Below are 26,161 nucleotides of genomic sequence, written 5' to 3'. Positions count from 1 at the left end.
AACTCCTGGTATTTCTATTAGAGAATCAGCTAGTATACCTGGTGGTCCTGGTGGTCCAGGTAACCCCTGGAGTCCTTTTAAACCTGGTAAGCCTGGAATGCCTCTGTTTCCTTTTTCCCCAGGCTCTCCTGCAAATCCTAAAGTTAAAAACCATGGATCAAAAATACAGGTTAGAATTTTATCAGACATATCCATATCCCTGATTAAAATTTATGAGCCACTATTCTAATACAACATAGCATATCTGTTAAGAGCATGGGCAGATTTGAGCTTATATTTTATTTTAAAAAAGAGAATTAAATGAGATAATATGTGAAAAGCGTTAGCACAGTGCCTGGCCTGAGTTAGTTCTCAAAGAACACTAGCAGTGATCATTATATTTATACTTTAAACCAATATGTTAAGAATTAGTGGTCTAAATATAGATTTTTAAAAAATTAATGACAGAGGACCATCTACCACACTATTCTTGTCTAGGCTATTCCATCCTTAATCCATTTATTACAATCATCTACTAAGTAACTGGTATAGGGCAGACATTATTTTCTTTTATTTATCTTATTTAATCTTCACACAATCTCAGTCTATTCTTGAGCCTTTCCAGATTAGGTGTAGAGATGAGAAAACTGAGACTCTTTAAGAAGTCAACGGACTAATCTACAGTCACACCATCAATTGGTGGTAATGCTGGGATTTGACCCCAGTTCTGCAAGCCAGAAGGCTCATAAATTTCCCACAACACCATCCTACGTTCCCTAAAATACGGTTTCGATCACGTTATCCTCCTGCTCAAAAATATTCATTGAATCTCTATTGCTTACAGAGTGAACAGCGAACTCCCTTCCCTGGCACGTGAGCCGCTCTGCAATCTGTCCCTGGCCTGGCTTTGCGTCTTTTCTCACCCAGATTCACTTCCCTTGGCTGTTTCCCTGCTTACATATTTATTCATTCATTCACATGCGGATTGAGTACCTAATTAATAGACAGGTCTTGTGCTGAGTACTGGAGACATAAATAAATCATGTTCCCTTCCCCAATTTTTTTAGTGTTTAACTGGGGAGACAGCCAAGTAAAAAATTACCACCCAGTGGGAGAGTTTCTGTAATAGAGTTGGGCACAATATGCTACAGCGAAGAATTTTGAGAAGAGGGGGATTTTTTTGTTTGTTTAGCTCAGTCTTGAAGACCAAGTGGGAGCTAGGCGGGGAGAGAAAGCATGGAATGGGACAGGATTCCACGGCAAAACAATAACACGTGCAAAGAAGTGGTGAGTGATGAAGAGTTAGAGTATTTTCTTCTGTAACCTTCTTTTTTCCATTTCTGTCCTTTATCATCACCTAAAAATATATACTGTTTAGTAAATTCATTGGCTTAAGGCTTTTTAAAGGGTTGGCAGATGACTTCCTGCAGGCCAAATTTGGCTTGAGGTTTTATGGCTGGGGAGCTAAGGATGATTTTCACATTTTTAAAGAGTTGTAAGCAAACAGACGAACAAACACCAAGGAATAATATGCAACAGGGGTCATATGTGGTCCACAAAGCCTAAGATATTTACTACCTGGCCCTGTACATAAACTGTTCACAGAACCATTACTGTCTCTTTCCCCCTCTGAGATGTTAAGTTTCCTCATGACCAGGATAAACCTCTGCTTTGTTCACCTGCGTGTTTTCAGGACATGGTACACAGCCTAGTCAATAGGTACCAAAAAATAATTGTTCAGCAGATACTAACCACTATATATAAAATAAACAACACGTTTCTACTGTATAGCACAGGGAACTATATTCAATATCTTGTTGTAACCTATAATGAAAAAGAATATGAAAAGGAATAAAAAAAATAATCATTCAGTAAACAAATATCATGTGGCTGGAGAGGCAGGCAAAGGGCAAGTAATGAGGAAACTTGTATGCCAGTCTAAGAAGCTTGAATTCTTAAAGGGAGACATGGGAAGATTTTAAGTCAACAGTATTACTTACTCATCTGAAACCTACTCACAGTTTAAATCCCCCTTCATGGAGGCTTCTTTGACTACCCTGGTTGAGGAGTTTTCTGCTTTGCTCATCTCCCACAAGGCTCACTGTCAGTGGTACCCAGCAGGCAGCAGAGAGAGGAGGCTGGGTATGGACTTTGGAACCAACTACATCAGTGTGAGTTCCCTCTCTGAACTTCCTATCAGAATGGCACTGGGTAATTTGAACTTTCCATTCCCCACCTGTAAAATGGGATCATAGCAATAGCCTACTCCTAGGGTCGTTGTGAGTATTAAATGAGTGAATATTTGTAAGACTTAAAACAGTACTTGCATGTGGGAAGTGCTTCATAGATCTTTGCTAAAATAACATAACAGTTCTTTTTGTATTATTTATTATCTTTTTGTACACATGCCTAAATCTTGAAGAGAGGATTACTGTGCTTTTTGTACCCTCAATATCTCTTCCACATTTGCAGTGGATGTGTTTAAGTCAGAAATTCAGATAAAGAAATGGATATTGAGATTAGAGAGGCCTAGACAGCATGATCTTTGGTGGAGGTTGTTCAGTGTCTGCTCCTTGGTTATGGGCGTAAAAAGCCAAAAGGAAACACATAGGACAGCTTCCATGTGTACTGTACTTTGCTAGAAGTATAGAAATAGTGCATGTCCTTCTCTACAGAAATTATTCTTTATTGTAAATTAGTACCCATTGTGCATTCATGATGTTAGAGCCAAATTTTCATTTTCGTAGGCACAGATATGCTGGTTATATTTTTTTCAAAATATTTGCAACACTACCTAAATCATCTAGCATAATCCAGTGAAGTGGTGTCAGACAGTTTATGAGATCTGGACTTTTGTGCCAGTATTTTTTTTTTTTTTCTATCTTGGCTTAGACTAGTTCTAGCAGAGTTTTATAAAATTTATATTATTTTCTATTTCATTGCTAAAAATGTAATGGAGTCTTCTGTTTGCACCCAGAACTAAACTATCTCTTTGATAGCAGCTTAAAGGGGGACGACCCAAAAGGACTTTACTTGCTAATTTTCCTTTAGAGAAAAAAAAAAAAAAACTGATTTTTTTTCCCCCAAGTTGGCAAATTAGTTGGATTCAATCACTTTACAGAACCCTGGTCAAATGTCACTTCAGTGAAGTCCTTCCTTATTCTGGGAGAGACAGCTATTCAGTCTTTCCAGCTTGATCTACAGAACTCTATACAGAATTTTTAAAGCAAATGTTTACTTGGACTATAAATCCTTATATGCTTATTTGTTGAATATAATCTAATGTCTCAAAATTAATTACAAATTACTCAAAACTTGATATAGTTTTGCAATTACAAACACTTTAAAAAATTTTTTCCCTGCTATATAAGTTTGATCTGCAAATATTTAATTTTACCCAGCAATTCTCCATTTTACTAAAGTTACTTGGGATTAAATTTGATCAGAAAGACCACAAGGCAGACTTTCTTAAAATTTGATTTAATATTGGTTGTACTGATCATATTACAAAACCTGTCATAGAAAGTGTTTAAATAATGTGAAGTAGTTTGAATAGGTTTGAATTTGAGCTTAACAGCTACAGCTAATGCTTAGCAGCATTTTTAAGGCATTGATTTTTTAATCAAAATGTATTTTCTCTTTAGTAATTATTCTCCAAAAGATTCTGAGCATAAGAAGCAGTTTTTAGATGCAATCAGAAAAGTTCATCCTGGCAGTTGACAAAATATAGTAGAATTTGGGGTGGAAGTTTCTATTCCGGCCAGGGAAGTTTTTAATGTGGAATTTTCTAATGGTTTAATTTTCACCATACTTGGCAGGAAGGAGGCTTCAAGACTTAGAATTTAAAAAGTCACAAGTGACAATTTAAATGCAGCAGACCAAAATGCAGGAATAACTTAGAAATAAGTTATGCATTGAGGAGGCAACATATTACTGTTCAAGGCACACAAAACACAGTTCTAGTCCAGGCTCAGCCAGCAAATGGCTTTGGGAGCTTGGGCAGGAAATTAAACAGTGGTCCTCGCTGTTCTCGTATGTCAACTAAAGGCATTTTCCTAGATAATTTCTTAGTCCCAGAATCAGCTCTGCTGTTCTGGTTTTAAACGTAAGGCAGTCTGTACCTTCAAGTCCTGGTTCTCCTTTGTCCCCCAATAACTGGAATATTCGAGAAGGCCCATAAGTGCCCTTATCTCCTTGTTCCCCTTTGGCTCCGGGTGGTCCTCTCTCGCCCTTTACTCCTGGAATTCCAAAGCTCCCTACAAGACAGGAGTAACAACAGCAGTTCCTTAATTCTTTATGCATTCAAAGGATTCAAAAGTTAACAGAGCTTACCATAAAACAAAACAAATGGAGCAAAAAGATTAACAGGGCTGAGAACTTGATAAATAGTTGCCCCCAACAGGCAGCCACATGAGGACAGTGGTATAAGCCTGTGCGGAGAAAATATCACTCTATTCAAATGGGAAAAAAGGGAATACAGAGAACTGCAAAATCACACGTCTAGTTCTCTCACAAATACTTTCCCCTCAAGGGATAAAATATGGTTGGTTTTTCTGCTGCCAGCTGGAAGGGTGTTCTATCACTCACCCCGCGGCCCCGTGGTGCCTGGGTTCCCAGGGGGCCCCGGAGGGCCAGGGCTTCCAGGAAACCCCATCATCCCAATCACTCCCTTTTCACCTATGGAAACAATTCAACACAAAGCAGCACATATTGTAAAGAATGAGAAAAGCCAAATACGCCATAAAATAAAATAAATTATACTTAGAAAGAGAGATGGAGAGAAAGAGAGAGAGTTGAAAAAATGGTTTCTGTGAATAGGAAAATAATCGTATTCGTCTAGGAGATGGGTCAGTAAACAGTCTTTTTTTACATCATGCATGTGGAAGTCATTGGTAGCAAATTACACTCAGGGATGAGAATAGAGTATGTTGAAATTTTGGAGCATTCCCTACTCCCAACCCTTGATCAATACATTTCTGTTATATTCCCTTATTTTACTTTCCTCATAGCATTTGTCTCTAGATGAACTTTGTTCTTGAATGTGTTTGTCATTGACTCCCCCACTGCTGGAGGTGGAGTCTTGTCCACTGATGTGTCTCTAGGACCTGGAGCAATGCTGGCAGGTGACAGTAGCTCAGTAATACAAATGAAAGGATAATTTGCAGATTAAGTTGTTATTCTGAGCTCCTCTCTGAAGGAGAGATCAGTGAGGTCCTTACGGCATGAGAAGACTATTGAAATATTCTCTCCCAAACATATAAACCATAAAAAGTGATAAGATAAAAAGAATTATACGGAAATATTATGAACAAATATATGACAGCAAATTATGTAATTCTGACAAAATGGACACATTTCTTAGAGAGGCACAGATTGCCAACTCAAGAAGAAATAGAAAATCTGAGCAGATCTGTAACAAGTGAAGAGATTGAACTAGTCATTTTAAACTTCCCACAGAGAAAAGCCCAGACCCAGATGACTTCACTGGTGAATTCTACCACATGTTTTAGGAATATCAATTCTTCACAAATTCTTCTAGAAAACACAAGAGGAGGAAGCACTTCCCATCATGTTATACAAGGCCAGCATTATACCCTGATACCAAAACCAGACAAAGATATCACATGAAAAGGAAACAGACCGGTAAATATCGCTTATAAATATGGATGCAAAGATTCTCAACAAAATACTAGCAAACACATTTTAGTAGTAATATATAAAAAGGACTGCACAGCAAAAATAGTTATACCATGAGTAATTGAGAAATGTGAGCATCTCACCGTCACCGTTTCCCCACCCCCAGCCCCCTGCAAATAATTGAGAAGAAAAGCTTATACTAAATGAGAGAAGCTTAGAGTCAAAGAGCTATGCATATCTCTAATTTATGCAGCCACTGTAAAAAGGAAGTGTGGAAAAAGAGAGAAGAAAAACAAACGCACAAAAGGGATACCTGGTAGCCCTAGAAATCCTGGATTTCCTGGATATCCTTTTGGACCAGGTAGGCCCATCTCACCTTGACGACCTGGCATTCCTGGTGGTCCAGGTTCTCCAGGAAATCCAGACCTATCCAAGCCCGGAATGCCTGGATCTCCCTCTGGCCCTGTTTCGCCTCTTCTGCCTATATACAAATGAATGAATGAATGAATGAACACACAATTGCTTTTCCCACCAACTCCAGATATATTTTACGGCTATAAATATTTAGCTCTGTGATTTTGGGTAAACCACCCACTTATCTAATTGACTGACTCGGGTCCCCTTCTATATAATTCTAAGATCCCTCTGGATTTCACATTCTGTGTTTCAATGATTCATGCAGTAATGAAAGCATAGAATTTAGATTTACTTTCTAGTCCTGCAGGCACACCTTGGGAATGCACTTTATGGCCATGGTCAGTCTCCAACCTGCAGGATTCACACAGAGCCACTCACATGAAGGCAAGCTAGCAGATGCTTCTGGAAGCAGTTTAACAGCACCACTACAACAATTAACGTTGTGGCCAAAATTTTGTTTGTGAGCATATAAGAAGTATGATAGATGAGTTCTAAAGGGTTTTTTTTTCTCCAGAAATAGTTCACGGATCTGGTTGAGAGGAGCCAGAAAGATAGTAAGTTCCCACGACCACCTGGCCTTCATAATTTAGATGTACTTTCCTATACTTTCTTTTATGTTGCTTGTAAAGCAACCAACTATGTATTTTAGTTTGTAACTTGTAAACATGTATCTTTGCGTACATTCACTCTGTTTCAATAATAAGGATAAATTTACCACTCTAAGATACCTATGAAAGAATTAAAAGTAAAACTTTTTTGAGAGTGTCTATATGTAAGTAAATATACCTTTGTATATATCTTCAGTGTTCATATTTTCTCTCATATAAGACACAAGCCAGTTTTAGTATAGTAATTTCAGGTCTGTTACTCTATAAATAGTACTCACTGCAACAGATCCATGACAGCAGGGTTTTGTTTCTGCAATAACTTTTCTTACTGAACAGTGGTCAGGACTTGTTGCTGGACAGTTCTCATGTTAAGCAGCAAAGCTCAGAGCATGCTCAGAGCCCCATGTCACCTGCCTACCTGGTGACTGGTTTCAAGGACCTCCCCTACCTTGTTGCCCTTTCAGTCCATTTAAGCCTGGAAGTCCTTGGGCTCCCCTGGGACCTTCTGTGCACCTTCCTGGGAGTCCTCTTTCTCCAGGTGGTCCAGTCTGCCCTGGATCCCCTGCAAAACAGAGTCCAAGAACACAATCAGGTGACAAAACCCAAGGTCCTAGTGTTGCTATCCCAATCGTTTTCCTATAACTTTCGCCTCTGAATGGAACCTCTATTCAGTACCATTTCTGTGCCATATAGAGGACATTAAAAACGAAAGAAGGAAGAAAGGGAGAAAGAGGGAACAAAGGTAGGGTAGCAATGGAATGGAAAGTTGAATGGGAAAATAATTAAGCCTTGCAGATTCTGTCTATTGAACAAGCAGTTTGCTTGAGAAAAATTCCTCACCCCTACAGCACCTACACATTCAATCTGCAGCGTTTTAGCTGAGCTCACAGAGGAGAAAATTAATCACACTTGCTGTTGTACCTCGTGGTCCATCAAGCCCTCCAGTTCCTGGAATTCCAGGGAGACCTGGAAGTCCAGGGAGTCCAGTTTCTCCATTTTCCCCAGGGTTGCCTCTTTCTCCTGGCAAACCTGGCGGTCCTGGTTCTCCAGGTATGGCTAGTCCTGGTTCTCCCTATATCACAGAAATTATGTTAGTTTTACTGTATCATGCTTCCAAACCCTTACTGACTGTCGACTATTGGTCTTTAGGGCTATTTACTTGAAAATAATGTCTCCCTAACGGAAGTTCTATGTCCCTTTTGCAAAGTCTCCACCACTCCATCCATTTTCCTTTTTTAATTCTAGTTGCTACCTTTTCTATAAAGTTAGGCTTAATAATTCGGCAGAGCCTCTACTTTTTCAGAATGTAGAGTTTTCTGTAAACAGTCTAGTTGCCTCTCCTTTTGACAGTTTTTCTCATATCTACCTATGTTTCTTTCTAGCTTTCTCCCATTTTAAATACTCTGAATGTTTCTGAAAATTAAGGAAGAAATAAAAAGGCAAACTGGTCTTCTTACACCTTCTATTCTCCTTTCTAAAGGGGAGGAATAGTTCAGAGAAACGTGAAAATTTCAGTATCATCATCATCACCATCTACAAATATGTTGATAATTTCTACACACAGAGCATCCTAACTGGCTGGCTGTAAACACCCCTCCCCTCCCCCACATCAATCTGAATCTTAACTATTGAAGACCTTGACTCCTGGGAGGCCTGGCTCTCCAGGTAACCCGGGCTTTCCCATTTCTCCAGGACAACCTGGGGATCCTTTTGTTCCTGGGAAACCTCGGTCTCCTACAGAGAAAAAAATAACAAAGGTTGTAAGATGAGTCATAAAAGTAGTATCTTTCTCATCTAATGTTGTTATGAGTCAAGGAGCTTTAGATGTTTTTAAAAAAGTCTTAATGATGAGAAATCAATGGCTAAACTAGCGATTTAAAAAATTCAATTCCAAATCAGATTACATTGGTTCCCAATTTTAAAAATTACCTTCTCCATTTTTTGTTGGTTAGCCCACTAAATTTTGATTCAGCAATTCTTTAAACCACTGATACTGCTTGATTTGGCTGCCTTTTTTTTTTCTTTTTTGAAAGTGTATTCTACACACAGTGTACAGCCAAATGAATTTCCACATGTGTGTTTATATCCAGGCAAGCATGACCTAGATTACGATATAAAGCGCTTCCAGCACCCGGGTAAGCTTTCTCAACACAGGTTGCTCAAGAGAATTACTTCGCAATACTCTACAGCAGCCACTGAAGGTAATAAATTAAATTTCTCTTATGCATCTATAATAGGAGAGCTGAGAAAGGAGTAACACACATCTTTTTTTTTTTTTTTTTGATCTGTGTTTCAAAAGAGGAAAGCCTTGTGGAGCAAAGCTACGTTAAGAGAGTTCTTTTGTGCCCCCAGTCTGATGAATTTTAAATTCACAGTTATTTCATGGGATTCATTTAGACTCAATTAGGAAATTTTGAATCTCTACATTCAAGGAGTTCTGGTTCTATAATTTATAGTCTTCTTCCAGAAGGTGAATCCGTAGGGTTACAAGCTAAGGTGCAATTTCTCCATGAAGAGTCCAAGAAGCACTAGGCAAAAGCATGGACCAGGCTGCATTATTTCAGAGATCACTGGGAAAAAATCTAAGAAACTAGAGTCAGTGCCATTTTTGGGACCCCATGAGAAATGTGCTTATGTTTTCTCAAGGTATTTTTAATTTCTTCTTTGAATTCATCGTTGACCCATTGGTTTTTTAGTAGCATGTTGTTTAGTCTCCAGGCAGTCATTTCTTTTTTTCTTTCATTTTTCTTACTGTGGTTGATGATTGTGTTTTCTATTTCAAATACTCATAAACTGAGATCAGTATTCCCATATCTGGGCAGAACTGATGTATGATAAATATCGATACATATTAATCTAGGAGGTGAAGCACCAAATAATGGATTATATTTGAACAAACACTTTAAGTAATATTGAAGTAAACATGAAATTATTACAAAATCTGAGGTTCTATGGGACAATCTAGGGACCAAGATTACTCATATGTCATCCTGGATAGGACTTTGATGCATTTGTCAGCAGGGAGCTTCAAATTATTGTTTGAATTCTCAGCATCTGGATTTTTTGGAGGAAAAATAGAAGGAAAATAACTTCTATAATTTATTTTGGAGTACAGAAGGAAATCAGCCATTTGTGATTTAATAGTTCTTTTTTTATTATAAAAGAAATTATAAAGTGAAGAAATGTAAAAATTTACAAAGTACAGACATCTATTAAGATGAATAAATTCCTCATAATCCCACAACTTTATAGAAGAATCACCATTACCATTTTCATGAGTTTCCTTCCAGTTTTTTTTTCTACACACTTTAAAATAAATGATTGAGATGAATTTGCATAAATCAACGTGAATTCTTCCTTTCTGCTAAAAATTATTTTAAGGTTTTCTTCCCTTTAAGGCTGGGAGAAAATATTATTTTAAAGGATTTAATAGGTATTTCCTATGTTATTCATTATATGTATTTCTATTTTATAAATATCGACAATGGACTTTATGTTTAAAATTTTTTAAAATTTACCCTTAGGTCCAGGAGGCCCAGGAAATCCAATTCCTGGAATTCCTGGTTCACCATCAGGCCCAGGAAGACCTGAGGCACATCTTCCTGTGGATCCAGGGATACCTTAAAAACACACATACAGCCACATCAGCAACTTCCCTTTATTTTGCTTTAAAACAAAATGTTTGTTTCTGTGTCATCCCAGACCTTTTTGGAAATTAAGAAACAACTGTAACATAAACCCAACTTCCTTCCCATTTCTATCCAATGGACTAATCATTACGAGGTGTAAATAATTTTGAAAATACAATTGAACTCCTAAAAAGAAATATTCTCGATATCTTGAACTATATCAGTCTCCCTCCGTGAATGCGAAGTTAAGTTTTAGATCACGTTGGCAAAGAAGTTAAGTTTTCAAATGAGGAAGCCGTGGGAACTATCTTAGCCCACATTCCTTGCTCCTCCCCTGAAAATCCACGGAGATTGTTCTGCTCTCCAATTCCTCGTAAGTAACTGTATTGACTGTCTTTTGGAATTAGAAGCACCAGTGGGAATCATTTGGGTAACCACCCTGTCTGTTGGCTTGCTCCCTCTGGCCTGTGGTCTTATTTGGAGCCAATGAATGTATTTTTTCCTTATAACAGGAGGGTTATAACCAGGAGAGTCAGGGTACCATCTGATGCTATGCACCCGACGTGGCAAAGGGGATACTCACCAGGTGGACCTTGGGGGCCAGCACGGCCGGGGGGGCCAGGAGGTCCTGGTGGCCCTGGGACTGGTGTTGAAATACCAAGTTCTCCCTTAGGACCTTAAGAAAATTTGTAATCGTAAGATTGGTCTGCATATTGAAGCTTTTCTTTGTTTAGAAGGAGAAAATTTGATTATAAGGAGTTTGTGAATATACCTCAAGGAACATAAAACAAAGTCTGTTTCCACAGGCTTCAAAACTGAATTAAAGACAGCCAGTTCACAAGAACGTTTTTATTCAACTGACAAATATGTACAAGCGTCCGTTATTGTCTAAGCCTTGTTTTAATTAATAGCTCAACATGCTGGTCTATCGAAAGCCTTCTTTTTAAAAGGCAATACTGTGGACTTCAGCCTAAAAGTTGGTGACTACTGGTAGGATATTTATTTATTGGGTGACTAGTTTCCACAGCAAAGAAGGAGGGTAAATTGAACAAGACGCGAAGTGTGGTCTGACAAGCTGATCTGGGCTGCGAACTTGGGCGTGTTTTCTGCCCTCTCTAAGATCCTCATGCATTGAGGAAATAACACCAGCCTTGCTGGTAAAGATTTGCGATAATGTTCTGACCGCAGTGACCCAAATTAGAAACATGTTAATGATTAGTATTGTCCCTATATTCATACAGTCATACGAAAAAATAGGTTAACGGTAGTGTGATGGGGAAAATTTGATGATAATATATTTTATGACAATGGAGTCCTTTACTAAAGATTCACAGTTATAATGAACAGAAGAGGATTTGGGGGAGGGTATAGTGTAGTGGTGGAGAGCCTGCCTAGCACGCAGGAGGTCCTGGGTTCAATCCCCCGTACGTCCATTTAAATAAATAAATAAATGAACTTAATGATCTCCCCTCCTCACCAGAAAGAAAAAAAATATAAAAAATTTTTTAAAAAGAAGAGGATTTGAAGATGGATTAGAAGAGGGTTAGTAAACTTTTTCAGTAAAGGGTCAGATAGTAATAATAGACTTTATGGTTCAGATGGTCTCTGCTATCCCAGTGTAAGAGTAGCCAGGAATAGTATGTACATAAATGAGCATAGCTATGTGCCAATAAAACTTTATTTATGGACACTGGAACAAATTTCATGTAATTTTCACAGTCACAAGATAGTATTCAAAAGTTTTTTTCCAATCGTTTAAAAATATAAAAACCGATCTTAGCTTGGGGGCTATACACAAGTAGGCAGTGACTGGATTTGGACTGTGGGCTGCCATAGTTTGGTGGTCCCTGGGTTAGAACAGCAGCCTCAAAGGTAAGGGACGGGAGAAAAATATATATGCATGTAAAATCATAAAATAAGCTTTATATACATGTATGGACAGAAATGCATGCATCCAATTGATAATATACAGTTGACCCTTGAATAACATGGGTTTGAACTGCACGGGTCCACTCATCCACGGATTTTTGTCAACAGTAAATAGTACTGCTTGATGCACCTGTGGATGCAGAACCAGGGAGATGGAGGACCTGCATACATGGAAGAACCGCATACAGGGAGGGCCAACTATAAGTTACACATGTGGAAAGTTGGCACCCCTAACCCTCATGTTGTTCAAGGGTCAACTGTATGTTGACCTACTATGGGGATATGCACTTAAAATTTTTTATTGGTGAAGGATGTTATAAAAAGATTTGAAGACCACTAGTTTCCTGGGTCTCACCCTTTAAAGTGATTTTAGAAATAAAAAAATGACCATGGTAGCATTATTTGTTTAAAAATGTCAGTAACATGAAATTCTCATCTTCAGCCATGTTCTCCACCACAGATAAACACTGAGGATCAGAGCCATCCAGAATCCCTCAACTCAGTGCACATGGATCCCCAAAGTTACTAGACTTTAACATCAAAGCAACTTTTCTTCATTTGTCTTAGATATTTTGAAGTTTTGTTTATAAACCATTTATTAGGTTCTGGATCAAAAAGAACAAATAACATGAATGAGCCCTGTGGTCAGGAAGGTTTTTGCCTCCCCTTGGTTTATCATAACTGACTTCCACGCATCTCTTAGGATCTGTTAATTCCATGTACTTATATCAGTAATGGATATAGACCATCCTAGGAAATTTCATCTGAATTGCTCAGTAACAGGGGAAAAAATGGATTTTCTCTAACATACCCTACATGTTCTTTCCTAGTATCTACAAGTTGACCTAGTCTACTTATTAGAAGCAAATTTCTATAAATTTCATTCATATTTTAAGGGAGTTTCACTACCTCTAGGAACCATCAACCCACTCCATAGGAAAACAGGACTGGAAAGAAAACTAACCAACCGGCTTCTCCAGGTGGTCCAGGGACTCCAGGAAGTCCTTGGGCGCCCTTGGGACCAGGCTCTCCCTGAGGTCCATAGTCTGATGGTCCAGCCGGTCCTGCGGGTCCTGGGGACCCAGGAATGCCAGGATCCCCTGGAAGGCCCCGGTCCCCCTTCTCACCACTCAGGGCCTGTGACAATAGGAATATGTTTGGATAGTGATTTATCCAGTATCTCCTTACACAGGTTAATCTCACCATGAATCTGAATACCAGTTAGGATGTCACTGAGATCTTGAATCGAAAGCAATTGTTATTTGAAGGGCATTGTTACTCAAATAAGAACAGTGATGATGCCTGCTGTTTTGCGACCTTTGGAATCCAGCAACATTTCATTAACTCTCTTGAGATCCACCTGAGATGTCCTGCAGTGGGGTGCCACGCAAGTGGTAACAGCCCTGAAAACTTAGCTCAAACTGGCCAACAACTCAAACGGCATTAAAGGTGACATTCACGTTAATGGCACATTTCTAAAATAAAACTAGTACAACAAAACTTTATTTGACTGGTTTTCACCAGGTATTTTCATTACAGAGGAGATATTCTATCCGTATTAATTGTTTCTCATAAAATATCTTTTTGTTGTTGCTAATTTCATGGTCTGTAGCTTTGAAAATGAGTTGTCTATTTTAAAGAAGTTGAATTTGACAAAATAATCGAAATTCCGCTTCCTCCCCAACATGGCCGCAACTAATAAATTTGAATGGATTTTTCATTGTTCAATATCAATGGGTGGCAAAGTGGTCCGTCCTTTATGATGGCAGCCACAAGACTGAAATCAGTTCCTTGATTTTCTCTCACTTTCTGGGGCATCTTTACCAGAACTAATAAAAAAAATTAGGAAGATGCAGACAGGAGCATCATATGAACTGTGTTAATACTAGACCAAAAGAATTCCAGATTCCCTCTTGAAGCATAACTGCCATCTGGAGGGCAGCCTGGCAGTTGACCGAAGGAGAGTCTGAAACATTGGCCCTGCTAGCTGCTCCCAGCCAAAAAGTGCTTTGTAGTCAAAAAGGTTTAGGAGAGACGGCCTATCCTGTCCACATTCTGGGGAGTCACAATTCACATTCTCATATTAAAGGGTCTGTGAATGAATCTTTAAATTTGTTTGCCAAGTTTCCCTGATCGAGATGGAACCTTTTTTACTGGATGACACTGAGTAACCCTGGGAAACACTGGTATTTCATAAACAGGCTGGGCAGCACACCCTGCAAACCTCTCATATGTGATGGGGGTTCAGCCTCTGTCGCTATGGTGTTTAAAAAAAGATCCTGGTAGGAACCTCTTACTTGAACATGTGAGAGATTCTATCCCATGAAAAGAAACAGAATTTACATAAGCTTAAAAACTGTAAATGACAAAACATCTGATCTTTTTATTTGACTGCCCTAAAAATTGTGTCCTTTGATGCATTTATTTTTTCTTAAGAGAATCAACATTGTCCTCAAAATGTGGACTAAAACTTTCCATTGTTCATCATTTTCAGAACTTCCCTATAAACTCATTTGATATAAATGTGAAATTGTAATTTGTGTATCAGTCAAGGTCATTACCAACATAGAATCTTATGTGGGCTAAAAAAACCACATTGAGTGCTACCTATTTATTTTGTCAAAATACTATAAATATTCAGGTTATTACTGCTCATTTGAAAATGCCTTGGGGGTAGGGTTAGTTCAGTGGTAGAGTTTCTGCTTAGCATGCACAAGGTCCTGGGTCCAATCTCCCATACCTCCACTAAGAAATAAATAAATAAATCTAATTACCTCCCCCACCAAAAATATTTTTTGAAAAATTAAGGAAAAAGAAAATGCCTCATCCTGCAGTTAAAAGGATGAACTGTGCTGAATGGCCAATGATTTTTCAAAAGGAAATGATTGTAACTTCAGAGCCCTTCATTCGTAGGGAAGATAATTTGAAAAAAGTTACTAGACACCAACCGGTTCTCCTTTAGGTCCTGGTAATCCTTTTACTCCTGGAGTCCCAGGAATTCCATCCAAGCCCTTTCTTCCAGGATGTCCTCGGAGCCCTGGATCCCCTGGGGCTCCCACTTGTCCCTCTGGCTGAGATGTTTCACCTTTTTCTCCTTTAAGTCCTGGGTGACCCTGAGCACCCGGGAACCCCTAGGGAGGTACAGAAATGAGTCTGCATTGCATTTGGGTACAGTTGTTCTTGTGTCAATCTTAAAAAAAAAAAAAGGTCAACAAGAACTTTTCAATTTTAATGAATACAATTTTTTTCCCACTTTTTTTTGGCCCACAAATATAATGTCAAGCTTTTTAGCTCTTTTGCTTTGTTTTTGCTTCCAGAATTATATAAAAAAAATTCAGTTAGTACAATTCAATGCAATATATATGATAATATAATTCAATATGATAAGACTATCATCATAATTGAGATTATGTTAGAATATTGGTAAATTTTAATATTCATCTATGTATAATTCGATTTAAATATAGTTATCCAAATAAAACTTTCTGATTTTAATTTTTTAACAACCTTACTGAAGTATAATTTACATATTATAGAATGAATCCTTGTAAGAATATAATTCAATAATTTTTTATTAAATTTACACATTTATGCCATGTTCCCCACTTTCCAGTGTTAAAACTTTTCCACCACTCTTCAAAATCCCCTCAAATCTATTTGTAGTCCATCCCTGTTCTCAACCTCACCCTCAGGCAAGTACGGATTTGGTTTTTCTCTTTGATACCATTTAAAATGCTTATAAATTAATTGATTCATACACACATCATTCATATATTAATTTAATCAACAAAATTAAGTGCTTTAATTTTAAGAGCACCTTACCAGGCAGCAAACTGACAACCTATATTGGATGCAATCCTATTTCCCAACTCCTCCATTTTCTAAATTGAAACTAAAGCTCCAAACCATGAAATCTTACTGGAAATCCTGGAGGACCCGTACTTCCTGGGTCTCCGGGGCTTCCTTTAATGCCAGCTGCCCCTTGTTCTCCTGCAAAGCAGTGAATTATTAAGCATTCATTGAACACAAACTCTGAGTAGCCAGGGTAATGCAGAGTGCGAAACAAATACGGTGTTTTCTTCTGAGGAAAGAGAGACAATTTCTATCTTAAAACACACAGTGCAAGATGAGAATGGGAGTAAATTACAAGAATAAAGGATAATGTACAAAACAAGAACACTTAAACTTTAGCTTCTTAAAATTCTTGTCTTTATAATTTTATGGAGATACTTTTATTTTTTCCAATGATAAAAGTAATGGATGTTCATTGAAAAAAAATTATACAGAAAGAAGAAAAACCAAGCATATATCTACCAGAAGACAATATTTGCTAAAAATTTCATGTGTATTACTCATAAAATTTAATACCCATAAACTCGTAGGACTTAAATATACACTTTTTTTTGAATCATACTATACATATGTCAATAAATATAGATTTATAGGTTCACTTTAAATGGCTGCATGGTAGCTTATTGTGTGCATGAAGCATCATTTATTCAGCTAATAGTTATCTGTAGGCATTTCAATGGTTTTATTCAATTTTAGCTGTTGTAAACAATGCTTTGGTATGTATCTCTGGATATTTACTTCCATAAATTTATCCAATGATCTCCTTTACCATAAATTCCTAAAAGTGTAACTGCAGGTCCAAACAGGTACAAAACTTTCTAAGGCTTTGGATATCTGTGCCAAATTGCTTTTTACTGTACAATTTAATACTTCCTCTAGGTATTTAAATCTTTGTATAAATGATCCCTTTAGAGGATCTTTTGGCTGGATCTCAGGTCAGCTTATTAAAAAAGGTTTATTCAGATTTTATTTGTTGCAAGGTTTGAGCCAAGCAAAATTTTAATACTAATCCAAACAGTTTTACTGCATATGTATTGTCTTTGAGCTCTAGCTGTAGCATCCCAAACATCAGGAAACCAAGGAAAATTCAGCAATGCAACTGCCTGGATGTTCAGCCTCAGCAAGCTGCTCACCTGCATCCTTAGCTTTGGACCAGAAGTCATTCTGGGGGATGTAGTGAAATAATGATGACTTTATTTTTATTCTTTCCTTATCGCCCTCCCTCCCTTTTAGTTTTTGTTTTAACTTGGGTGCTGACCAGGAGCACCTTCTCTCTCAGGCCTGCCTCAGGGAGTCAGTGGGCAGTGACTGCAAAGTAACCACAGTGTTTATGAAGAAGTGGGTAGGATTTGAGGGTGACAGAGGATCCATGCCCTAAGGTATGTCCTCTGTTGGCTGGCCACGTGCCTGCAGCTGCCACCATCAGCCTTTCTTCTTTGGACTGACATCCAGCCTCCCTGAAGACCCCGTGTCCTTGCAAACGTCTGCTGGATAATGGTAACATGCAAATATGCCCTAATCTCTATGTTGCCAGGTAGAGCTTTGGATTAATTTGGCTCAAAGGGCAGCCCTGGCATAGCAATTAAGGGATGCCAGGGTAAAGGGCGAGAGCATGTCTCCAGAGGAGTGTCTGGATGGGAGCCCAGGCTCTACCACTTATCAGCTATGTCATCTTATGCCTCAGTTGCCTCATCTGTCAAATGGGGTCAATGAGAGCACTTACTTCTAGGTCTGACATGAGGAATAAGGGACAGAGGCACACTGACACTAGAAGAGTGCCTAGCGCACTGACCAAGAGCTCTTAACTTGAGCTCTCATGGGCTAAGAGAAATAATTTGATGATAGTGGGTGTCTGTAGACCAAGGTGCCGATGGCAGAATCTAGACTGTGTGTGACACCATGTGAGAGGTGGCGCCAAAGGCAAAGGAACCCAGATAATAAAATGAAGACTTTTTCTACTTCAAGAGTATGTCCATGGCCAGATCTGTGACCGGGGAAGGGGGAGGTAGGACCGTAGAGGCAGCGACAGCCTGGAGCAAGTGTTGGGGTGGAGAGTCCTGGGCTGGTACCTAGGTCGACAAATGATACGCCATAAGGGCCTAAGAATATGGGGCTATGAAATGTTTTTCTCTTCAAAAATTGATGATGATGATTATTTTTTTTTCAAATTTCAAGGTTTATTTAGCACCGTCTCATTTACAATATACTTGAGACCTCAGACAAGCCTTCATCCAGTGTTTTTTGTTTGTTTGTTTTTTTGTTTTTGCTTTTCCAAGTCCAATCTCCCATTCTTAATTCACTTTTTTAAAAGCTGTTTTTTCCCATTAAAAAAATTGAAATATAGTTGATTTATAATGTTGTATTAGTTTCTAGTATATGGATAATATTTTTTAAAAACATGAGATTTTAGATAAAAATCCCAATTTTATTATTCTAATGAAAAATTGGAAGATTTATTAATACAGGACCTAAAATGCTGTGAAGGAACAGCAGGCTGGAGCTGAGTGCCTGGCAGCCCCTCTGGTTTACTGCAGTCCTCACCACCCCTTGTTGTCCCCAGCATGGAGACCATTGGTGGACTTAGTTATAGCACTTATGGGGTTAAGAAGATTCTGAAACAGTTTATATGCCCATGATGGACTCTAAAGGGGAGACATGAAAAAATGAACTGAGAAAGGGTTTGTCTCTTGAAAAAAAACCAAAGAATGGGAGAGAGCTCATTTCTTTGTGGAAGAAAAATGTGGTGCATGTTTGGCATGGCTGCTTTACTCCTCCAAGTTACTCGCTGATGCCCTGTAGGAATCCGAGTTTACAGTTCCTGGATAACACAGCGGTTTGTTAGAATTCAGGAACTAAAATGGAATAGGGGGAAGCACCAGTTTTTATGGGATTTTTGGTTTACCTTGCGTTCACAGAGTATGATTTTGAAAATCTCCCTCCAAGTTCATGTGAACCACATCCTGACATCGAGCAATCAGATGCCCTTCTTTTTTTTCTGCCCAGTGAGTCGACCCTTTTTGTATTTGCGAAAACTCTTCTGTGCAAATGGTCTGTACCTGGGATTCCTTTTACGCCATCCAACCCTGGCAATCCTGGGGGACCCGGAGGCCCTGGAACATAAGGACACTGTGTGCACAAGAGGCCTGGTTCCCCTGCAATGAGAGCACAACTTGTATGAAACACAGACACTCACTGACGCCTCAAAAAGGACTGGTATTTTCCAAACACATGACCATTTATTCCACCTAAAATTTTTTTCATGTAGTGAAAATCATCTAGGATATTGTATGTATTAATAAAAAAAGTCACTCATCTATTGTGTTTGCCTATGTTGTCTATTTGAGCTTCCTGTCATCCTGAGAGAGGAAACCCCAAGACCTAGTAAAAACCATCCACTATGTCAGTGTTTCTCTCTTTGGAGTATGGGATAAAACTCACACTCTAGGAACATCCAATGATTTATTGCCCAGGGGCTAAATAAATGGTTGATTTCTAGATGAATGAATACTTTCAGGTAAGCCTTTTGGAAAAGAAGCCGTCTGCTGTTTGCGGGGGGCGGGGGGGGGGTCACTGCTGTCTCAGGGGAAAATAAAATCAGTGATGATGATGATGAAAATGGCTTGTTCTAACAGGACATCATTGATTGAACCAACCTTTTGGCCCATCCACTCCTGGGATTCCTGGAGGCCCTATCTGGCCTGGAAGTCCACCACCTCCAGGTGGACCTCTGCGAAAAACAATGCCACCTACAAAGAGACAACACCAAATCTGGTTAATTTTTTTTTTCCAATTAGCAAGTGTTTTAGTAATATGTCTTTTATTTTGTATGCATTTCCCCCATATTCATCTTTGTTTTTTGTTTTTGTTTTGGGGGGGGGAGGTAATTAGGCTTATTTATTTATTTATTTATTTATTTATTTATTTATTTATTTATTTATTTATTTAATGGAGGTCCTGGGGATTGAACCCAGGACCTTGTGCACGCTAGGCACGAGCTATAACCCACGCCCCCAGTCTCTGTTTGGAAGCTGAGTCTTGTGGAGGTTATCTGAAACTGAAAAGACTGACCAGCTTCTCCTTTCACATTACACACGATTTTTTTTTTAATACTGGTGCAGTAGTTCTTTGAAAGCTCATTATATGGTGTTTATTGGCACGTAATCAACCCATATTATCTTATTCAGTTGTTTTCAGTGATTCCAAGACTATCCCTTTAGCATCCTTAGGCAAAGGGGCAAATTTCATTCTTCTGTGTATCTCGGATACATTGTATTTTCCTGACAGATTGTAGATGCTTGATACATACTGAGCACAAAAATGGATTCTGACTTGGGTATCATGTGTTTTCTCCTCATCACTGTTCACATCAATTAAGTTTGTCATTCTTGAAGCAGTTTTTCAAGAAAGCTGTTCCTAGTCTTCTACATTCATCTAGTACTATAATGTTACAGTGAATAGCTGATTATGTTCTATAATCTAATTTTTGGCCTTACCTTTTCAAACATAGGTTGAAGGCAATGTTGATGAGACTGAATATTTAAAGACAGTACCTATAGCTGCCCCAAATTTCAGAGCAACAGGTAACAGTGGATACATTTAATTTAGATGGAATCTATGTGTGTTATATTGTGTCTGTTCCATTGTGAAAAGAATGCCCATTTTGTATTCTGGGTCTTTAAGATGAACAGATGAGAGCTATCTCTAAATAGCAAAATCTATTTCCAGTTATAAAACAAATAAGTCATGGGGATGAAATGTAAAGCATGGTAACTAAGTTAATAATACTGTACTGCATATTTGAAAGTTACTAAGAGAGTAGATCTTAGAAGTTCTCGCCACAAGAAAAAAAATTATAACTGCGTATGGTGACAGACTTTAACTAGACTTACTGTGGTGACCATTTTACAGTATACACAAATATTGAATCATTATGCTGTACACCCAAAACTAATATAATGTTGTATGTCAATTACACCTCAATAAAACAAACTGAATTAAAAAAAAAAAAACAGAAAAATCTGATGGCAGTTTTATACTTACTGTAGAATCGTGTATACTTTTACATTTATATATTTGTAGATACTTAATACATTTTCATACTCATTTTTAATTCAACAAATACTTGAGTACCTACAACATTCAGCCCCAGCCCCCCCATATACTGGGCTTCAAACAGTAACCAAGACACAGTTCCTGACCTCAAAGAGCTTTGAGTCCTTAGGGGAAACTGACAAATACAAGGCAATGTGGGAAATTTGATGATCAGGATAAACTTGAGTGTTACAGGGGGTGCGTGGACTCAGTGAAAACTTTCTGCTGGACTTGACCTTGCGGCTTCAACAGGAAGGTCAGGTTGGTGTTGCTTAGAGACGAAAGGTAAGACACAAGAACAGTCTTCTGGGGGCAGTGGGAGCAGGTGTCTTCAGGAAGGGGGCAGTACTACTGCAGGTGCCTGAGGTCCAGATCCTGACTTTAACATTCCTGAGCTATGTGAGCTGTGCACATCAGGCTTGTCATTGATAAAATCAGGACACAAAACCTACATCTGGAAAGACTTGGAGGACTAGAAATCATTAAAGATCCCTGACACAGAGAGAAGCATTTTAGTTGAGTTTTGTTTTGCTCTGTTTTCCACATAGATCCACTCCATCGCTTGACAGGATTTGTTCCTAGACATTATGTCTTCTATTAATGAGATCACTTCTTAAATTGCTGTTAACCTAAAAGAAAGCTTTTATTTATTTACTTTTTAATATTGCTCATATAATCAGACACAACTAAATTATTTTATTTATATTAAGAGTTTTCCAGATTATTCTTTTTGAGCTTCTGTTATAATCATATTGTTTATAAGTAATGTTTCTTCCTTTCTTAAGAAGATCTCTGATACATACAGGATTCTCCAGGCTATTAGGAGGGCTGGGTATAAAACACCAGACCTCCCAGGCACCTGCCAGGAAAGGTATTTTAAAATACAATGAGTGATCTGTTGGTTCATGAGGTTCTATGTGCCTATCAGCCAACACAGACTGCTAAGTGGTTCCGTCGGGGGATGGAGAGAAAAGGATAACTTCATCAGAACCTCCAGGTACCGCTTCCAGTCCTCTGGGTTGCAGCTCTGTGGTTTCTGGTCCATTTATCTGGCAGCATCGTGCCTTGGGCCACACTACACACCTGTAACCTCTTGCCCTGGAGCTTTCCTGTTAATGCCAATGCATGTGATGCCTGGGAGCCATGCAAACACAGCCTAGAGGTGTGTGTGTGTGCATGTGTGTGGTGGGGGTTGCTACTTACATCCTGTGGGGCACACCTTTAACCCCTGAGAAATAGGCGCTGGTGGAGGGTTTCTTGCCTCTTTGTCCGCTGGGACAGATAATCCTGAGACAAAGTTATACAGTTCTTGGAAGACAGTCCCCAGAGACTGGACGAGCAGTTACACTTGGCAGAAGGCCAACCTTGATACCCGTCCCTTCCTTCCTGCTTCACTGCCCTTGTCCCCGCCTCCCGCTCTGCCCTCTATAGCAACGCAGGCTGACGATGTGCTGTGCTTGCAGAGTAGCCATTCCACCAAAGCTGCTTTCACAGAGAGCTAATAAAACAAAACATCAGTGGACACAGAACTCCAAAGGTCTACACTGATGGCCAAGCTGCACATGAGGGTCCTTGGTCCTGATTGGCACACCTCCGTCGTTGGGCAACAGACACAAGAGGGGCCCCATCAAGCATCTTTACCTGGTGGTCCTGGAGGTCCCGGTGGCCCTGGAAGGCCTGGTGAGCCGGGGCAGCCTGGGGCCCCTGGAGGCCCGGCCACACTCCTTCCCGGGGGGCCTCTCTCCCCTTTACTTCCTTTCACACCTGGTGCTCCAGGGGCTCCTTGGAGGCCAGGCCTTGATGACCCTTGGAGAAAAGAACCATTTCTTGTATTTAAAATTTTTTTTCCTGATTAATATATGTCTGTTTTTCAACTGCAAAAAAAGTGATGCATTCATATAAAAGTTGTACAATTGAAAAGTATGTAAAGTACGTAGAACAAAAATGAGTTACCTTCCTTCTCTCGCCTGTGGCCTTGCTAAACTATCACAAGACAGCAGAGCTCAGAACATTCCATTCCCGCAGGGTAATTTACGTAGTTTATTACGAGGGACTGAAACAGAGGTTGGGATACACTGCAGTCTTTTGATTTAAAAGGACTTCATGAGAAATTCTTCACTATATGCTAGCTTGTAATTTTTTTTTTTAAATTAGAGACTAATCTAAATGCCTATCTTTCAGTGTCTCAAATGAGAAGGAGAAAACTGTAATTGGACTTTATTCCCGCCAACTGTCTTAGCTGTATCAGTGGGTGTGCTGGGGAAGGCAGGCATCACCGGGGAGAGAAGCCGTGACAGGTGGTACAAGACCCTCTTCATCTCCCTCCTACCATGATGAGGATGTTAGAAAGGGTAAGGTCTCCGATCTCTGCCTGACAGTTAAGATCTCTGCCTTAAGAGACACCTCACCACCAAAGGGCAGAGAAACCAGTGGGGGAAATATCTGATTGTTTCTGATTATTGAGCAAAAGGATTTTCATCTGAAGGCAAATAATCCTTCTGATTGACATCTGTTTTAGAGCTTTGTTAATTTTTACTCACTGGAGTTTTAAATGAGCCTATTCATTACTGGGAAGGAAATCTTTTTAATCGTTGGCCAGACCTCTAAAATGTCTTTTTACACCATTCCAACTTTACGAGAGAGCCACTGTTAACAGCTTGGCATGTGTTTTTCCATGTATATGCAAGTACACATAATATTTATTCATTTATCTTTACTTTCACAATGGGATTATAATATACATATAGTTCTACAATCTGCTTAATTTTAATTCATTTTCAAATTATGAACTAGTTTAAATATACAGCGTAAGATAGAGATAATCAATGGCAGGGCTTACCAAAGCTTCGCTATTTTGTTCTTAGTTTTGTTTCCTTTACAAAACGACGCGTTACAGTATGTCAGTTATAATTAAGGCCACTATGCTTAATCCTTGATTAACTATTTTTGAATTTACTCTTCTTCCTCTCTCAAGATGCAACCACTCTAATACCATGGATATTTTTACCCTTAACAGAATTGTCTATGTACCATAAATAATACAAAACTTAAAGCTTTACATAAAACTGTGATCTATGTATTCTCATGCATCTTGTAATATATTATGAAAATTATCATTTTAACCAACCCCATTGCCATAAAATTATTGTTTTCCCATTTCTGTGCCTCTTCCAAGTTCCAAGCCTTCTGCTCATACACTGAAGTTACTATCTCACACTTAGTTAAAACTATCGAGAAGTAAAAAAGAGCATTTCTGTCACCTTGTGTCAGTTTCTACCCCCCTTTTCCCTGTGGGTCACAAAGTTAACAATTAAGAAGTTGGAAACAATTTTATATCAATTACTGAAACATTTGTCTCACATAAGTAATATAAACTTACTAGACAGCAGTGTATTTTCCTTTTAATGGCATTTCTATTGGTATCAGAAACGGGTACGTACCAGGACTTCCAGGAGCTCCGGAGGACCACTGGGACCTGTGAATACATAACAGTAATTAATTGTTACAAAAATATAAATATCCCTTCCCCCATTATTGAAATCTTAAATGACAATATAATAATAATTAATAATTAATTTGTCATATTTTTCCTCCACTCTCACACAAGTAAAATATTATAAAACTTCACTCATTTAGACAAACTGCAAAGAAGAAACTATGCTTAGATGTCCAACACTAAAAAGAGGGGGTAGGGGAGAGATACGGGTAAAGGATTAAGAGATACAAATTACTATGTATAAAATAAATAAGCAACAAGGATATATTGTACAGCACAGGGAAATACAGCCATTACTTTGTAATAACTTTAAATGGAGTACAAGCTATAAAAATATTGAATTACTATGCTGTAAATCTGAAACTAATATTGTAAATTAACTGTACTTCAGTTAAGAAAAAAAAATAAATCATGCTACTTTATCATCTTCAAATAATTCGGCAGACACTAATGAAGAGGCTGCTCTGTGTCTGGCATTTTGCTGGGATGATTCAGATGCCAGGAAATCAAATAGCTAGAACTATCAAGGATCTGAAGTTTGGCCCGGTTCCATCTCAGATTGCTTCCAGCTGTAACACTGCGTAGGGTTCTAATTCTTTGACACATTCAAGTGATTTATAATGAGCATTATCCAATTTAAAAAAATCTATGCCATACTTTTCTGTCCATTTGTTTAAATACATTGGGAATGTTTACCGTTTTAAGTAAAATTCACCTTTGAAATCTTGTGTATATCAATAATTTGCCTGGATCAGTGGTTCTCAATCCTGCTGCCGTCAGAATTAATCTGGGGAGCTTTTACAATCTGCCAGTACTCAGGGCCCTCCTCCAGACAGTTAAATCAGAATCAGAGGGTTGGGACCTTGGCATGGTTCTTATTTAGAAGTTCCGGGGGTTTTAATGCATAGTGAGAGATAAGAGCTATTGGCCTGGATCTTTCCAATTTATCAAAAAGGATAGAATATAAGTAAATGTGACTTTAATTTATGGTGTCAGAAGTTAGGAAACCAGGGCCTCAGTCTCCCCTGTCACTATTTGTGTGGATTTGCTCAAATTAGAGCTTTTTGGTCTCCATTTTCTCTTTCATAATCCCACTGAGGTTGCTGGTTTCACATACTCCCTCCTCCTGCCCTCCCACTGTGTTAGTGTCTTCTTACTGGACTTGAACTTTATGCTTTCCTGCAGAGAGATAACTTAATTACCTTCTATGGTATATCACCTATGGAATTTTCTTACAAAATATGAAAATTAGGAGACATCAAAAAATACTACCACCTATAAAAATTAGGAGATCTCTCCTCTTTTGTAAATTCTAGGTCAATAAACACATACTACACATTTTGCCTTGAAAGAAAGACATGGAATGATCAGCAAGCTTTAGGAAGAAATTTTTTTCTCACCCTGTGGGCCATGAGCTCCCTTGGGCCCTGGTGGGCCTGGAATCCCTTCTTCTCCCTTCTCCTGGTATGCCTCATAATATTCTGTCTTAAAGGAAAGAGCAATGAATAGAGGAAAGGTGGCCT

The 26,161-nt window shown here is 38.7% G+C and overlaps 1 protein-coding gene across 1 annotated transcript in view; it reads right to left on the bottom strand.

The window, feature by feature from the left end:
- The window catches only part of COL4A3 (collagen type IV alpha 3 chain), a 130,668-nt gene that overhangs the window by 19,382 nt on the left and 85,125 nt on the right, over positions 1-26,161 (bottom strand). Inside the window, 18 exon segments of the mRNA XM_031452296.2 lie at positions 39-137; positions 4,101-4,235; positions 4,567-4,656; positions 5,930-6,097; positions 7,090-7,203; positions 7,563-7,713; positions 8,278-8,375; positions 10,160-10,261; positions 10,854-10,946; positions 13,168-13,336; positions 15,148-15,330; positions 16,119-16,189; positions 19,108-19,203; positions 19,705-19,797; positions 22,784-22,948; positions 24,583-24,600; positions 24,603-24,617; positions 26,039-26,123. Of these exon segments, the coding sequence (XP_031308156.2) occupies positions 39-137; positions 4,101-4,235; positions 4,567-4,656; positions 5,930-6,097; positions 7,090-7,203; positions 7,563-7,713; positions 8,278-8,375; positions 10,160-10,261; positions 10,854-10,946; positions 13,168-13,336; positions 15,148-15,330; positions 16,119-16,189; positions 19,108-19,203; positions 19,705-19,797; positions 22,784-22,948; positions 24,583-24,600; positions 24,603-24,617; positions 26,039-26,123 (1,945 nt within the window).

The sequence above is a fragment of the Camelus dromedarius genome, chromosome 4, assembly GCF_036321535.1.
Source record: "Camelus dromedarius isolate mCamDro1 chromosome 4, mCamDro1.pat, whole genome shotgun sequence".
In the NCBI taxonomy this organism is placed as follows: Eukaryota; Metazoa; Chordata; class Mammalia; order Artiodactyla; family Camelidae; genus Camelus; species Camelus dromedarius.
This window is presented reverse-complemented; position numbering and strand designations above follow the sequence as displayed.